A 16,324-nucleotide genomic window follows, 5' to 3' on the forward strand; every position below is an offset into this window, starting at 1 on the left:
ATATACGTGAGCGAGAGTAAGCGGAGCGCGACAAAAGTCAATGCGGAGCACTTCGTACGGAAGAAGAATCTCAAAGAGAATTGCGTGTAATGTGCGACTTTGTCGCGGATTGCACAAAAGTGCCTCTAGCGATGCGGTACCGACAGACACATAGAAAAGCGTCATCGACTTCGATTTTGTTTCCATTTACATGTGAGAAGGCACAAAAGGTCCTAAAACGATATTGTCTTAAAGCGTCAACATCATTAATTTAATCGATACATTTACATCCAAGTTTATTGTATTATTCATTAAATTTCTAAAAGTCTTATATACCTTCAAATTTAATTTACTTGCTGTACCGATTTTACTATATCGATTTTTTATATTCTATTTTCAACATTAAAAAATAAAATTTACATACAGTAATTTACCTTACAGAAGTTGTAAAATTGCAATTATCAGTTTACTCGACGATAACAGTTTCATTACGTGCTACATTCTAACGTCCTTCTTTCTAACGCGACATTCATTTTACTTCACTTCGATGGTATGTCGGCACCGGGGATTGTCGTAAAAGCTCGTAATTAGAAAGCTCATCGTCTCTCACGACGCAATCATGCTGGGAGTGCTCTCGTGTGTTTCTTTTTCCGGATTGCGGCAACCACGGCAGTAAGAAAGGGCGGTCCATGTAAGAGATCGGCGCGTGACCAGGATTTTGCAGAGCGCAGTGTGTCGCAGAGTTAAAGCGGGTATTTCAACTCGAAACCTGGGCACCATCGACTACCTCGACTTTACCGATCACGCTTTGTCTCTGATTTCCATCGAAAGCATTCTAGAGTTATGAAACCCCGGAGACAGAGGAACTCCGTATTCTTTCCGGACGGTGATTCAATATCTTTCGTGGCTGGGGAAAGGCCGTGTCGTATGAAAGCAAGAGAACGGAGAAAAAGAGAGGAGCCGAGGAGGGTAGGAATAAAAGGCGTGACGGAGGGAGAGGCGAGAATTGGATTTTCGCGTCTCCCTAAAGCTGACGTGATATTATCCATCGAAGGGGCGGGCACTCCGGGAGTTACTAGGATCAGCTGCTAAGTCCTTCTACGACGTGCGAGTTATTGCTATGGTGGTACAAAATGATTTCTTGGTAGGAGATAGATAAATTCTTTGATCTTCCTTTGCGATGTTACGGTAGAGTAACGTGCGTTCGTGAACAAAATACGAAAAGGACGATTAAAGCTGCAAGGATTAATCGCAGAAGAGACCTTAAAGTGTATACTGATAAATAATTAATGGGACGTATTATTTTTGAAATTTGTTAGGGAAATGATGATTTATAAAGTGTGCTGTTTATGGGAATAGAATGTATTATAGGAAATTTTTTCTTCGATAAAAAGATGAAACGTGATCTATCCACTAGAGTGCGCTATCAGAATTCTTAACTTTATTTCCCTATTACTTCCAACAGCATTCGCCATAACTTTAAGAAGCAAATCAAGAACTAGAAAGAAATTCATTACCTACGGTGCATTGTTTTAAATTGAGGATATATGTATTATTCAACTAAGAGCTGACGCTTTAGATGCAAGAATTAATATTATTTTAGATATAAATGGAAATAAAAATTAAAAATTAAAATTAAAACTATCATTTTTCAGAATCAAAGTTTGTTTGCATGTTTTACCTTTTAATCAATTTTTTTTCAGCATAAACTTTAGAAGAAGCTAAATACAATTTCACCGTTTACGTGATTAAAACTTTCCCGGATTAATCGCATTACCATTCGCCGGGCGACAAAAGATGCCATAGCAACATCCCGTGGATTTGCGGATTAAACCGCGCGAAATGGCGAGAGTACCGGAAGTGCGTTAAACGGTCCCGATGCAATGTCCGGTAGCAATGTGGGGTGCACGGCGTTGCCGGGACGATTATGGCGTCTGGCCTCTCGATAGGATTAGAAATCCTGCGTCTGGCCCGAGCCGGGCTAATGCCACTGCGTGTCTATTAACCGACTTGCAAATTGGCCTTATCCAGTTTCTCCGTTAAACGAGCGACGATACGCTCGTTCGCTCGTTCGCCAACCGGGCGATTAGTCGCCTTCTGTACCGTGGCGCGGGACCGAGAGCTAGACGGATAGGATAATCCGATAATTCCATTAACCCGCATTGTAATGCCATAAAGTTTCGCCTTAAACCGCCACGCGACCGCCACTGTCATCAGCGGCGACCTGGGCCGTCGAGCCGCTCGTTCCGCCGAAAATTACGTTTCGTCCCACCATGAATTATACCATCGCGTCGAGAATCACGAAGATTAGCGGTATTAGTATCTCCCCTTGTGTTACTCGTCCTGCTCTTCATTATTTTTCGTTATAACCACTTATGGGCAATGAGTCGGTTAACGTGCTCATGTGTGGTACGAATGATGAGAGAAGATAATATGTGTTTATAATAGCAAAATAATAGCAAATATCTTCCGATGTTCTTTTAAATCAGATTTTATCTGCGAATACTTTCTTCGCATTGGATTTTGTGGCTTAGTTGAATAAAGATTTATGTCTTTTTCATGTTCTTTTATTTTTATTTTTTTTTTAATAATCAGAGAAATAAATATTTTTATGAACTTCAGCATTGATATCATTTGTTTTAATAAAAGTAGATAAGCTTACTGCAAGAATGTAAAATTTTTTCTGTTATATATTCATCTTTTTTATAATATATATTGTGTACTCTAAATAAACTGGCATTTTTATTCACCAAAACAAAATATCTCATGACACTGTCTTGTCAACACAATTATTTATTTAAAACATAAAATTGCAATCTTTCTGCCAATGAATTTGAAGCGAGGATCAATACGAGAAATGAGAAAAAATCGATTGACGGACTATGCGTCCGTAGGTCACGAGTGAACAGTCTTGATTTATGGCTAAAGCTAACTCCGTTGAAAACTTTCGACCTAATTTACGATTAAGTCGGCCTCGTTGCACATGGCCTTTTTCCGATATACCATTGCTTCTGACAAAACATTCTGACGATTTCATCGAAACCAACGCTCAAAACCGATTCTCTTCACACCGGCGCGGCGTACCTCTTTCCTGTTTATTTCTCGTTCATTTCGTCGAAGGCACATCTACAATGGCCAACTTTGCGAGTGGCGGAGTATATCCGGGAGATCTGTATTCGCGTGCTGCACCAGTTTGAGATCAAGCTTTGGCTTCTTCGAGCGAATTCAATCCGGCCAACTCGGTAATTCGTTCCCGGCGATTCTGCCTTCGCTTTGTCGCGAGTGTCGCAATTTCTCCCTTGTTAGCCGGCAGGATTCGACGAAGAAGCCAGACCCAAATTTCGCGAAGAGCTTTGTTACTGAAGGAGTTCGGCAAAAAGAAAGAGGAGAGAAATGAGAGAGAGAGAGAGAGAGAGAGAGAGAGAGAGAGAGAGAGAGAGAGAGAGAGAGAGAAGTATAGTTATAATCTATAATAAATCAAATAAATTATAGGAAAAATAAGAATTTTTCACTCAAAGATTAAAAAAATCCATTGATAATTTATAATTAATTTGATAGTTTCATATTTTCTTCACAATTGTATAAAAAATAGTTATATATAAATTGAAGAAGTAAAGTATCAGGAATAAAAATAACTCAAATAAAAAAAAGTAAGATAAATTAACTTCAACTGAATGTATGTAAAGTGTACTTATATAAATTTTTTTCGAATTATTAATAATCATAAGGATAAGACAGAATTTCCACGTCTCTGTAATTTCGAGAATCGATTATTATACTGATTTAAATCGTACGTTCCATGTTACAGCCGGGTAGACTGCGGTATTTACCTACGACGCCTATATCGATCGCGCTTTCGCAGCCACGCGGAATTACGTTTCGTTTCGTAAGCCACGTTGTGGCAGCGGCACGTAACGCGAGAACGAACGTCATTACGCCGCTATTTCATCGCGAATGACATATCGCGGCTAAGGGCGGGCGTTACAGCTTTGCCATTCGGGCATCCGGCGTGGCGTCGACCGCCGGTTATCATCGCGCTCCTATTCGTGTAACACGCTCTTACATGGATGGAATTGCTGCCCGTGCCAGGACGCAATTCTCATGTGTGGAAGGCCGATTATTCGCCTTGCTCTTTGTGAATCAGAGATATTACGTTCATTATTCCTCACGGATTGCGTGAGGAAAGATTCAACGAGATGATGTATAAGGAATATACGTTTCCCGGATTACTCGTACCCTGTTTCATCCACGAATTTCTTTGCTTCTCTGCGATATTAACGTTATTGAATTATCCATACCCTCATCTTCCGTACTCTTTCGAGCGTTATCACTATTTATAATTTCCTGAGCGGAGATCTGAGCGCCCGTTACCTGAAATTGCATCGCTAATACGGAAGAGCTACCGGCACACGTAATTAGGTGGAACGCGCGCGAATTATGCCAGTTATTTCGTTAAGCGGTGGGGACCACGGCGGCGGCGCCTGCGTTGGATTAAGTTTTTCGGCCGAAAACTCGCATTAGCTTAATAAACGTGGTAGTGTCCATAGACCGCAAAGTTGTGTTTCGGTAATTTACAGCTACTTTGCTTGCACGGCACGTCGTTCGCCGCGGCGCTCGCAGTCCGGGGGTGTCGTGCATGCACAACGAAATTGTAAGTTAACTACGTAATTCGTTTACTAATTATCGACACCGGCATAGCATGCGATATATAGTAGTGATTATTACCTATGATTATTAACATTTTCAAAAAAATGGATGATGGAAGGTGACGAGTAATTGAAAAAGTATGATGCATTAGGTCGAAATTTAAGCGCATTACGTTCGCTGATGTTATCGCAGCTGATGGAGTAGTGAAAAATTAGTTAGGCGCGATAATGCTCCTTGATGCTCTTCAGGTAATTAGCTAAAAATTATTATCGATACATAAATTGCATTAAAAGAACCGTCATCTTGCAAGAGGATTCGTTACGTTATTACGTCGCGACGGGGGAAGGGGAGGAGGGAAAAGAGACGGTGTAAAACATCCGTCTGTTTTCGATGGCTTTACAGTTCAAGTTTTCGCCTAGCTACCACAGCCAGCTCGATGTGCCCGGTTTTTATCCCGAAACGATGCATTACGGTAATGACCTGACGAGCAACAGCCGCGAATGCCGCTTCGCTAATTTCATCGCGCCGCACTGCATTTCGAGACGCGTCCCGCGTCGCGACGCACTGCGTCGGGAAACGATGCAGAAGTATATACAAGGGTGTGCAAGAGTAAATGAGTTAACCGGCTAAGTAACCGCGCTCGGTGCACTCCCTAATCACCAAAGGCACCGAGAGTGCTTTTAAACCTCCCTGTCTCCTTCCGCAGTTATATCCTTATTCATATGAAGGCCTCTATTAGCCCTTCCATTATTCTGATTATATTGCGAAAGAGAACGAAGCGGCGGAAGAATCTCGTGAAATATATTAGTTAAAATAAGGTTAAGTACTGACTCCCCCGTTCACTGTCTCCTTCCCTTTCATCCCTCCCGCGAGCCCGAGTCGAGTCGTGCGGCTCTGACCTCGGTGGGTTCTTTCGCCGTTATAATCCTGAGCTATTGATAATTATTGCCGCGCGACAGAAAGATTCCGTGTGTGCCGAGAGTCGTGGTTGCTTCTCGCTCTTTAGTTTAGATTCATCCTCGCACGATACTTTCAGAGTTGGATGTTTTTCGATGATGAGCATTATTGAAAGGTACGGAGCGCGCGGTTAATGGATTTGTTTTATTATTTCACATTTCGTCGAATAGGTGTAACATGTACGGCGTGTGAAAACGTTTCATATTGGATCTCGCGTTGTTTTAATCTGACAGCGATAAAATATTGAAGCAAGATATGGAATTTATGTGCGGCACAGTAGATATGTGTATATGGGCTTGGGTGAAAATAAATACGGTACGCGGAACAGTGTCATAAATCTGCGCGCGGTAAAACACGCTTTGAACGTTTATTTTCGCGAATTTTCGCGTCCCGTATTTAGAGCGGCATCGTCGAAGGAGTCTGGAATTCGATTATGAAATCCAATTTGAACGCAACGATAGTTCCGAAACCCTGATTTTCATTCTGACATCCCGTTCCGTACCGATGCGAATCCCAGTTCACTTTAGAAATAATACAGCGCATGACCCAGTTTGGCGATAACTTTCTCTAATGGTTAGTTTGCATGATTTAGAATTTGTAAAATTCCACAAATTATTCTTTTAATTATTTTATACTATGTGTATCATATTTTTAAATTTTCATATGTGTGTCAAACTTAGAAAAAAATATAATTTTTAATCTAATATTTACGTAGGTTTTGTGACATTAAAATATAATCGGTTCGTTATGGATTCTCGCATATATCACATCTTTCCCCCCGCGCTATTAAATATAATTTATCTAATTAAAAATATATACGAAAAAATCTTGACATATTATGAAATTTTTGTGCTATGCGGAGCTTGTTTTTTTTCATAGAAATGTGTTTTATCCTGTTGACGCATGCTAGCGACTTTCGCTTTGAAAAGTTCCTGAAAAGCGCAGTGGTTTGCACACTCGGGAAAAATTAATAAAATATTCAGCAAAGCAAGGATCGCTTGACTCTAGCTGTTCAACGGAGATGATACATGCACAGAGAGGCAGGAAGGAACATGCCCGTGATTGACAAATAGAAAACTCAATGCATGCCCTGCATTTGTACACAATCTTAAGCAGAAATAGATCATCGTGATGGACTAGATTGATAGCTACGAAATTAGGTGTTTGTTTTGCTAAAGAAATTCGCGAGCTCGGTGGTCGTAGAATTTCGCGCGAAGCTTAAATTGTTCTCGATAAGAGAAATGCGATAAAAGCTCACGCTCAGAAAATAATATCGTGAATTCTACTATTAATGCTCATAAAACAAGCGCATATTCGCGGCAGTTATTTCAACGTTTAATTGTATTAGCGCGCGATAGACAGTGATTTAACTCGACGATTTAGCGCTAGCTCCGAGGGATTTATCACGCCGTTACGCACGTTTCGTCCTGTCGCACGTGCGTTACGGACATTCGGATTTTGCTGGTGACAATGTCATCTGGGCAAACTTGCCTTCCATCGCGTCATTGGTCGTACCCGTTGTTATGTCGTTGTCATTTTGGAAACGATCTATATACAACCCATGCAGCAAAAATACTTACAGCACATAAAATTACAAGTGATTCTATTTCGTGATTCTATTTCTTACATAAAAATATATTTAAAAATACAGATAAATTCTACAAGTCTATGAAAAATTGAGCATGATAAACGATTTTTTATTTAATAAACACGCAATTTTAAAAACATTGGTCAACGTTTATCGTTACATCTAAATCAAGCTTTCCGCATAACTGCGTAAACTCATCTGGCATACATCAAGTTCCCCGATAACAATACCGCGCGCGTCGATCCTCGGACATATAACAGGTCCTAAAATTGTTTGCATAGTTCATTAAACGTGTTACCTCGCGCAGAGGATGAGGTGGACCTCTCGGATTAATTATCGACGAGGCATTTCGTCGAAATAGGCGATGGAAGGACGCGCGGTCGCCCGCTATTCGCGGCCGTTACGCTAAATGAACGCAATTAGCCGTTAATCGAGTGACTGAGATATCGCCGAAGTCCCAGTTTAATCCCGAAGTTGAAGTCGCATTACTGCCACCACGGGAAACGGACCCTCGCGTTAATTCACGCGGGCTACGTCAGCCGTCTGATAACTATAAATGACGAGTTACGTTGACAAATTACGACAAATCGCGGCAATTTAGCATTGCTCGTTCGGGGATATTATAGAGGGAGCAACGTTTCGAACGTAGTCACAATGGAGTCCATGCGCTAGGATAAGAAGTTTCAATCCAGTTGGAAATTGCCTCCTTCCTCGGTCAATCTGAACAGGCGGGACAGCCTCGTGAATCCTTACCATCGATCCATTCGCGCGAGGATGACGTGCCCGAAGTGGACGCTTCCACACATGGATAACTGTAGCGAAGTTGGAATTAGCGGTTTACCGGAATTCGAGTGCGGTGCATATGTGAATTCCTATATGAACCGCGTATTCCAGCTTCGAAGGATTTTTCAAAGAAGATAAACCTTTGAGAGACGTTGCGATTGCTATAAAAAAAAAAAAAATGATCAAAGAAGGAGGCTTATTGAGGAATCAAAGTAGTACATACTATCGAGGTACCTTTTTGCACTTAATTATATTATTATCCTATTATGTTCTTACGAAATTAGATATTTTAAAATTTCTCCTTCTTTTCCTTTCTTCACCTCTCTCTGTGATATGATCTTATAAATGTCGAGTGTGTGTATGTGTTTTTTTTTAATTAATTAATTATTATTGAAAATTTTTAATTAATTAATTATTGAAAAAAGTTACATTACTTACGTATAATCCAACGCGTCTTTGCAATTATCGAGTGTCGTATCGTATTTTCGCAGTTATCAATACTACTTGCAAAATACTCTTTCAAAATATTACAAGTATATTTCTTCTAGTATTACTTGCAAAGTAATTCACAAAATATTTCTCCTGTGAGGCGAGTTGCCAAAGCTGAAAGAGCAAGAAGCACGAGAAGTACGAATCGACTAGAACGAGAATGCTGCCATACGGTTAAATTGTAGATTGCGGGCGATAAAGTTAATGCGCACCGGCGGCAGAATACGCCGCCGAACGCCACACCGCCGGAGGATGAAATATCGTCGCTAATGTCTACCATTTTCTGTGTGCTTCGACGATTAGGCACCGCGGCTAACTTAGAAGCTCACTCCCTAGACGATATCACGCGAGCGGATGGAACATTGAATGAGAGAGCTGTGATTTTTGCGCTCTCGCGGCACAAGAAATCTGACTTTATATGGAATTATAGAAATGACTTTACTGAGTGGCATCGTGGACTCGGTTCCGCTCAGAGATCCTCCGTTTCTAGCTCAAAGATTACTTTATTCTCTATTCTAATTAAGTCGCTTATCCCCCGTTGAAATGGAAAACATCACAACAATGTTCTGCGAATATTTTCTTGAGCATCGATATTGCTTACATATTCCGCTCTAAACGTGTCCTGAACGTTATTGCTTAATGTTATCTTCAAACGCCCGTTGTGCATCTGTTCAACATTTTAAGAAAATACCATTTCGCGTTCGTGGATCCTTTGAATTCTCCTTCGGAATTGCTATCGTTTCCACGATAAAGGTAAAATTGCGGCGGGATATCGTCGCATAGCGCGCGAGTAAGTAAAACGTTCCCGAATTGCTGCACGTGTGTAGCTCGGAATCGCGCGCTGGAAGACGTATATTGCTCAATATTGCTTATATGAGGGAAACGTGTCCGCGCCCTGTTTCTGCGTAGCTATAATCCCAGCACGGATCAACGAGCTTTCGTGGAGGAGTTTCGACTGATCGTGACCGCGGGTCTACTCAAATGGTTCGTTCGTGATATGAAACATGGTCGAGGTGATCCTGATCAGGCTGAAATTCGCAATAGAACGTTACGAAATTCATCGCAATATATGAAGCCATTGATATTAAAAAAAGTGAACGTCCGACGAGGAGTGAAATTATTTTCTATGATTACAGTGTTTGGTAGTGTTTCATCACGGAAACTGGATTAAGAACTTGTTCGAAGAAAGCCGCGAACTTTTTCGGAAGGATTTCGCACAATAAATTGAAATAATTGTAACAACACGTGTGATAATAGTTCTCATTGCTCCCTGTATCTTTAGCGTAGAAAATTTAACTAAAATTAAGCAATTCAGGTCTTTCCCCTTATTACATCCTGCATTAATTAATTTAATGTTGGATTATCACGAGAAATCGCGACCGACCGATTTATAATAATATTCACTTGCATGCTTCGCTTGGCCGCGGTTTCTCGTAATATCGTCCGGTATTAAATTAATTAATGTACAGAGTATAGTAAAAGGAGAAATCCATTAATTTCAGTGAACTAAATTTTCATTTTGTAAGAATTTTTACAGTATTTCTTCAGTATTTTATTTTTATTATGATGGAATAGTAATGACAATTTTACTTCATACATAGATTTCGATCACAATTAAATTGGCAGTCTGCACGGCAGACTTTCCCGGACTAATATTAGTTTTTATGCATTTTCACTTATTTTAAATGTTGTTGGCTGCCGCCTTCTGGATAAAATCCATACTTTTGAAGAAGAAGACACTTCTTTTCGACCGAAACATCGAAACGTGTTGAGCGATCGATTGCGTTAGAATGGCGTGTTTATTTCGCGCTCCCCCCTCCTTGCCACCCCCGACTCGCGCTAATAATAGACGCGGTTACGAGGTAGCGTAGGCAACAAAACCAAACTGTGTTAATTATTCAAGGTGCACGAAAACATCCTTGCATTAAACATGTTCCGAGATACTGCCGTATGATACCATTAACTCTTAACTGATGAAACAAAATTAAAGGGCTCATGATAACGAAACGCTAAACCGTACGAGTGTGGGGAAGACGCACGAGATCCTTAACGTTTATTATATAAGTCCGCTTCATTTTTGTGTGCCAGAAATATTCGTTATTCCATTTCCCTTAACAGTGAAATGTTATTATGAGTTGTTAAACCTTCTTTCAATTAAGTGACCTCGTAAAAAAGCGTCACGAGAGAGACCTTTAATTATATCAGCAATGAAGTCCTAAGAAGTTTCGCATGTAAATTTGAAAGCATCAAATATGTGCTTATCACAATTTTTATTTAGGTTGTCGCTAAAAGCACTTTTGTCAAGTACGCAATTAATACGTATTCCAGGTGGACGGTATATTGTCCACGTGGCAGACGGCAAACTTCACACGCGATTCCTTCTTCGATTGGAGTGATGATAGGGGGGGAGGGGGGTGGCTTCTTGAAATTTGACGTCGCCTGAAATTTTTTCACGATTTCCCGATTGAGACGTCCTGCGATTTCATTAAATTAATTTCGTTTCGCCGACCGTCGAAATATGGCTTCTGCTGACAGGAGATCCAATTCATCGGCGGATGAATTTATTTCGAACTTTTCGGAATTAAAGTCGAGAGATCTACGAGTTGCCGTAATCCTGCAACGAAATCTGAGACCTTTCTGCATAAATCGATATCAATATCGTTGGTTCGCAAAGATGTTTCCTGACTGGCGATTTCGGAGAAATTAAAGACTGTCGATCAGTAATATGAGATGAGCGGTATGAGAAGTTTGGATCTTGAAACCCAGCCATTTCAACTATGGCAATGACATTGTCATATCCCGCAGATCTCAAAGTATCTTGCGCAGAATTGAATAGAAAATTATTATATCATATAGAAATATATGATACAGATATTTCTAAAATATAAATGCATAAGAAGAATTACGTACAACTTTAAGAATTACATTCTCGTTAGTTGCATTATTTATATTTCAGAACATCCTTTATTAGTTAAAGAGACCAAGTTCAATAGACTGTATCTCGTAACGAGTATTTTTCTTTTCACGATGATTAGTCAGAGAAGTTGCATCGCAATTAAATTATTTTACATAACATAAAATGTATCTCTTTATATTGCTCCTAAAAACTATAAATTTTATTCGGTGCAAAAATAATCGTTAGGATAGAAATTGTTTAATCGATTAATTTTCGATATAATAAAGAATATATCAAATAATATTATAATATTATAGTTACTGTTCTTAAAACATGTCCATATTCCATTCTTTTATTTAGTTTTATTATAATTTATGTCTTCATTTTCTAGAAAAGCATTTTTTTGAGGAGTTTGACGTAAAATCATATATTTCCCCGAGCTATCACGAGGCATTTTGCATTTGCAATACCGCCATCCGAGGGAAGTATGATGACGAAAAGAGACGCGGACAGCTACGCAGGCAGGGAAACCCCGAGGATCTCACTAGCAGCAGATTGGTGGTGCGCGATCAGGGATGGGAGAAGGTGAACGAATATTTGAAGTAATCTTTCGTCCCCGTATATGAGGACGTTTCGATTATCCATTCGTCACGACGATCGGCGGCCGTCCGGCCCCCGGGGCATTCCGAGGAAATTGATAGGGCCCGTGTGCAAATACGCCTTCTTCGAGAAGCGCACTCGTCCGAGAACGTTCGGGCACCGTTTCACCGACAATAATGGCTCCACCGTGCCCTCATCGCCGTTCTTCCCTCGAATGACAAATCGAAGAGGATTTTTCGATGACGCGACGTATATTCGACGTCCGAGTAATTGCGAATAAAGCGGAAATATATTATCCACGGTGTTGCTCGTGAATGGGTTAGGTGTCGGTGTATTGGTACCCGTTTGCATGCTACTATCATTCGGAAGAGATCGTCCTCGAGACACCCGAGAATGCATTTCATCGAAGATTTCGCAGGCGTTCCATTTTAACGATAATGACTTTGCCGTTGGTTATCTTTGTCACTATAGCTGAAGCAGATGGCGTCTTAATGATAATCGGATATCCGGAATTGAAATATTCAAGAATAGAGAATGATAAAAAATAAAAATATTTTATTTATTATTTCTGTGAATGTTCATTTCTAATCAAAAATTAGTAGCGTGTACTATTCTATAATATCTTTTGTTAATTTTGCATAAATTTTTAATATATTTTAATAATTTTAATACTTATTACTACTTAATTGTTAATCTTAATCTGTTATTCGATTTTATTATTTACTTACTTGATTGCGTCATTAGGTTTTGTAACATCAAACGTTTTTTTATCGATAGCCATTTGGAGATCATTTTTTGAAAGAAATACATATCTTTTCAAATGATTTTTAACAGATTGCATAGGCAAAGATTTTTCTAACGTAAAAATACAAAATATAAAAAATTACAATATATTTTTAATTTATTTTAAAGGCCGATATTTGTGAAAAAAGATAGGATTGTTTGCGAAGCCATAGTTTATTTACGATAATTGCACTTTTCAATGAAATACGAGCTTCCATTTTGATTATTGACGTTGAGTGGACTTCTCCATCACTACGAATGTTTCCAATTTACCATACAAAGTTTTTTCCACAAAACTTGTCCAATACATACAAAATATGTTTTATTCAACTCGTTTCATCTGAATTAAAAATACACTTAAATTATTTTTGTCTGCGTAACACGTATCTCACACTTTTAGTTATGCAAATTCTAAATTGTGATATCCGTTTCCACCATGACATTGTGACCCGTTCTATTTTTAAAAATAAAACACAGAACATTCCTGAATGTTATATTGCAATCAGTGTAACTCTGTTATTTTAATTTATAATAACTTTATTGATTTACAACTTATTTCTTTGAGGTCACCCGTTATAAAAATTAATTAGAAATCCCAAAATACATATAATGCTACTTCATTATTTTTAATAAACTCAATATAAAAGTAGATAAAATAAATAAAATATATCTAAAATAATAATAATAGTCTGTATACAAATAAAATTTATACAAAAACTTATACATATAGAGGACATTTGCATTTTTATCATCAAATTGATAAAAGATTACTCGTAGCTTAGATAAGAAATTAAGACACGATATTTACTTTTCCAGACTCATTAGTCATAAAAAAGTAAATCACATTATAATTTGACGTATTCAAAAATAACAGAGGCTATTATTCTGGTGATGCTCACAGCGCAAAATCCATAGATATAATCTGGACCATAGTCCGAACGACTTATTTGCGGAGTGGGGATAAGGCGCATGAAGAAAAGAGCACTATGTTTTGTGTCCCTGCTGAAAAAGAACGCAGGGACACAAAATATAGTTCATCCTTTTCTTCGTGCATCTTACCCCTACTTCTCAAACGCTTAAGATATATATTGGCAGAATCTCATGGAAAGACGCCATTGCAGCTTCGAATAGTATGGCGCAGACTTTATGTTGACCGAAGATATGTCAGTTTGGCTGATCGATATTAATTCTCATATGCATCCACCCAGCTTTAAAGTGACAAAATGTCTTTATTCCAATATGCTGGAGAGCTTGATAAAAGGTGAGCAGAGGAACAAGTATGAGAAAGTTATAAGAAATTGTGAAAGAAAATTTTTAGTGATGAAGAAATGATAAAGAGGAGGCGAATGATGATATGGACGGACGATGATAAAATCGGACGATCCGCGTACTATCAACACCTTGTCTCGCATAAACTTCAGAAATTGCAAGTATTCGATAATCGCAGTTTACGATTAGACGAGTTACGTGTCGTCCGGACAGCCGACCCGAGACGACACCCTCCCGGTTTGCCAGGATGATAACAGTGGCCATAATTCGCGGCGACGTAACGCCGATAAGCGCCACGTGCCCCGCGTGATGGATTTACGCGAGGAATTAACCGCGTTAGCGAGATTTCCTGGGCAATTATCGAGCCCGAAATAGCTAAACACCTGATTGCGCCGGTTATGTCTTTAACGTACTTTCGCAATTTTACTTTTTTCAATAACGGAGTTTCAAATTAAAGTAGCTGAACTAATAAAAATAATTTCATCACTTTAAGTTTAATTGTTTAAAATAAATATTGTTGTTTGATTATTTCAAATTTGTAAAATGCTTTTTATGTAGCATATTTATTCTATCATTCATATATATTAAAATATTTTATAAAACAAAAAAGTTTATGGAAGCGTAAAATTTTACACAAATATGTTACATTGACGATAATAGATAATAAAATAAATTTATCTTTGAAACGCAGATACCAATAGTTTTATAACATAAAGTTTAATTTTAATACCATAGATGTTAAGTCAAAAAAAAAGAAAGATGTTAAGTAAAAAAAAAAGAAAGATAATATCAATTGAAAATATTGAATCTGTAATAATAAAATTCATTTATTATGACTATCAATAAATTTAAACAATAGAACTGAATTATGGCATTGGATAACATAATAAACCTTTCAAATTCTCTAACATTCTATAGCTGAAAAGAATTCTATTCTCCCTATTCTTTGCTCCTTCATATCAGTTTTTTATCATAAAATTCAATATCCTACTTTCCTAAAAAATTATATGCACCATAGCTGATATACGCCGTTTATATTAATTAATAAAATCGTTCTGCCGTTCTATATATTTCATTTTTGAATATTTAATTTACTGAATCTGTCGAACGCAATATTATATCAAATAAAAAATATTCAACTTTTATAAATGGATCAAAATGTTAACTCTCTTGCAATAATAATGTATATTGCAAAAATTAATAATTTCAAATTAATTCTTCAATAATTAAAAATAAATAGAAAGAGCACTTTTTCACATTTAGAAATATTAAATACTAATTTGTCAGTTTTCAGTATCACGAATAAATCACAAAAATCTTTTTCTACTTTCGTGTACAGATTTAAATGTTGATAAATTATCAATACTACAATGATTTATCACAACACAATTAAAACTTGAAAATTGAAGCTATAATAATAGATTTAAAAATAATATATACAATATCATGATACAAAATATAAATAAGGGCATTCGATCTCATTCATGCAAATTGGCAATATGGAGATTTAAGAAAACCAATATGCGACAACGCACGGTTTCTCCTAATCTATTAATCTGTTTTCTGTAAACTCCATCACCGTGATGTTAAAACTAGTTAAAAGTGATTTTGGTGATAATGGTGCATGGTGGAAATCCTTCGGTCGCTTTGCCGATGCTTACAGTGATAATGGAACGTGTCAGCGAACGCTTGCGCCGACACGGATGGTTTCAGTCTGGTTTGCAAGCAGAACATACTTTCAGCCTTACCTCGGTCTCTACCTTTTCGTGGCTGGCAAGTCGATGACACTGCACGAGCGGTCGTCGGAATCGACGCTGGGGAAAGAAAGGAGAGCAAACATTTGCGGTCCCTGGAGCAAGCGGCAATGTGCAAGAACTGTCCCATGATTCTACGCTTGAAAGAACCAAAGGTGGTGGATCTTATTGAACTATTTGAATCGTTCGACGCACCACGGCTAATAATTGATGTAAAGTCCTTTTAATCGACATCATACAATCAAGGGCGATTTTTGATTTCGTGAAAATTTTAAATTATTTCATATAAAATATATCAATATGTAGAATTTTTCTCATGTGCATTTAATTTTGAACATGTGCTAAAATTTAAACGACTGTGCCAATATTGATGAGAAAGAGATGTTCAAGGTAGATCTGAAGGAGCTGAAGGAAGACTTTCGTTTCTGATTAATCGAGGGTAACGCCACGCGATTGAACGCGAAATTTACACGCCCGTATTTTTTCACGCTAAATTTAGCACCGTGCCGTAATTAACGAGCGCGAGATAGCGCAGTGTAATTAATGTTGTCATTAGCGAGGCGCTGTCCGCGCGCGCTG

At 38.3% G+C, this 16,324-nt stretch overlaps 1 protein-coding gene and 1 pseudogene across 1 annotated transcript; one reads left to right on the forward strand and one right to left on the reverse strand.

Annotated features, from left to right (window-relative positions):
- Window positions 1-2,541: 2,541 nt before the first annotated feature.
- Window positions 2,542-4,006, reverse strand: LOC148937877 (uncharacterized; annotated as a pseudogene).
- Window positions 4,007-7,825: 3,819 nt separating this feature from the next.
- Window positions 7,826-15,972, forward strand: LOC148937878 (protein monoglycylase TTLL8). Its single transcript, XM_089070550.1, is given in 18 exon segments — window positions 7,826-8,056; window positions 8,104-8,169; window positions 8,489-8,577; window positions 8,579-8,616; window positions 8,747-8,980; window positions 9,197-9,207; window positions 9,271-9,331; window positions 9,334-9,606; window positions 11,031-11,187; window positions 11,189-11,274; window positions 11,277-11,477; window positions 11,731-11,951; window positions 13,548-13,633; window positions 13,823-13,983; window positions 15,655-15,665; window positions 15,667-15,725; window positions 15,727-15,866; window positions 15,869-15,972. Coding segments are annotated over 18 exon segments (2,229 nt in total).
- Window positions 15,973-16,324: the final 352 nt, after the last annotated feature.

Source organism: Pogonomyrmex barbatus, unplaced genomic scaffold, assembly GCF_055798465.1.
Source record: "Pogonomyrmex barbatus isolate J1 unplaced genomic scaffold, ASM5579846v1 scaffold10, whole genome shotgun sequence".
Taxonomy (NCBI): domain Eukaryota; kingdom Metazoa; phylum Arthropoda; class Insecta; order Hymenoptera; family Formicidae; genus Pogonomyrmex; species Pogonomyrmex barbatus.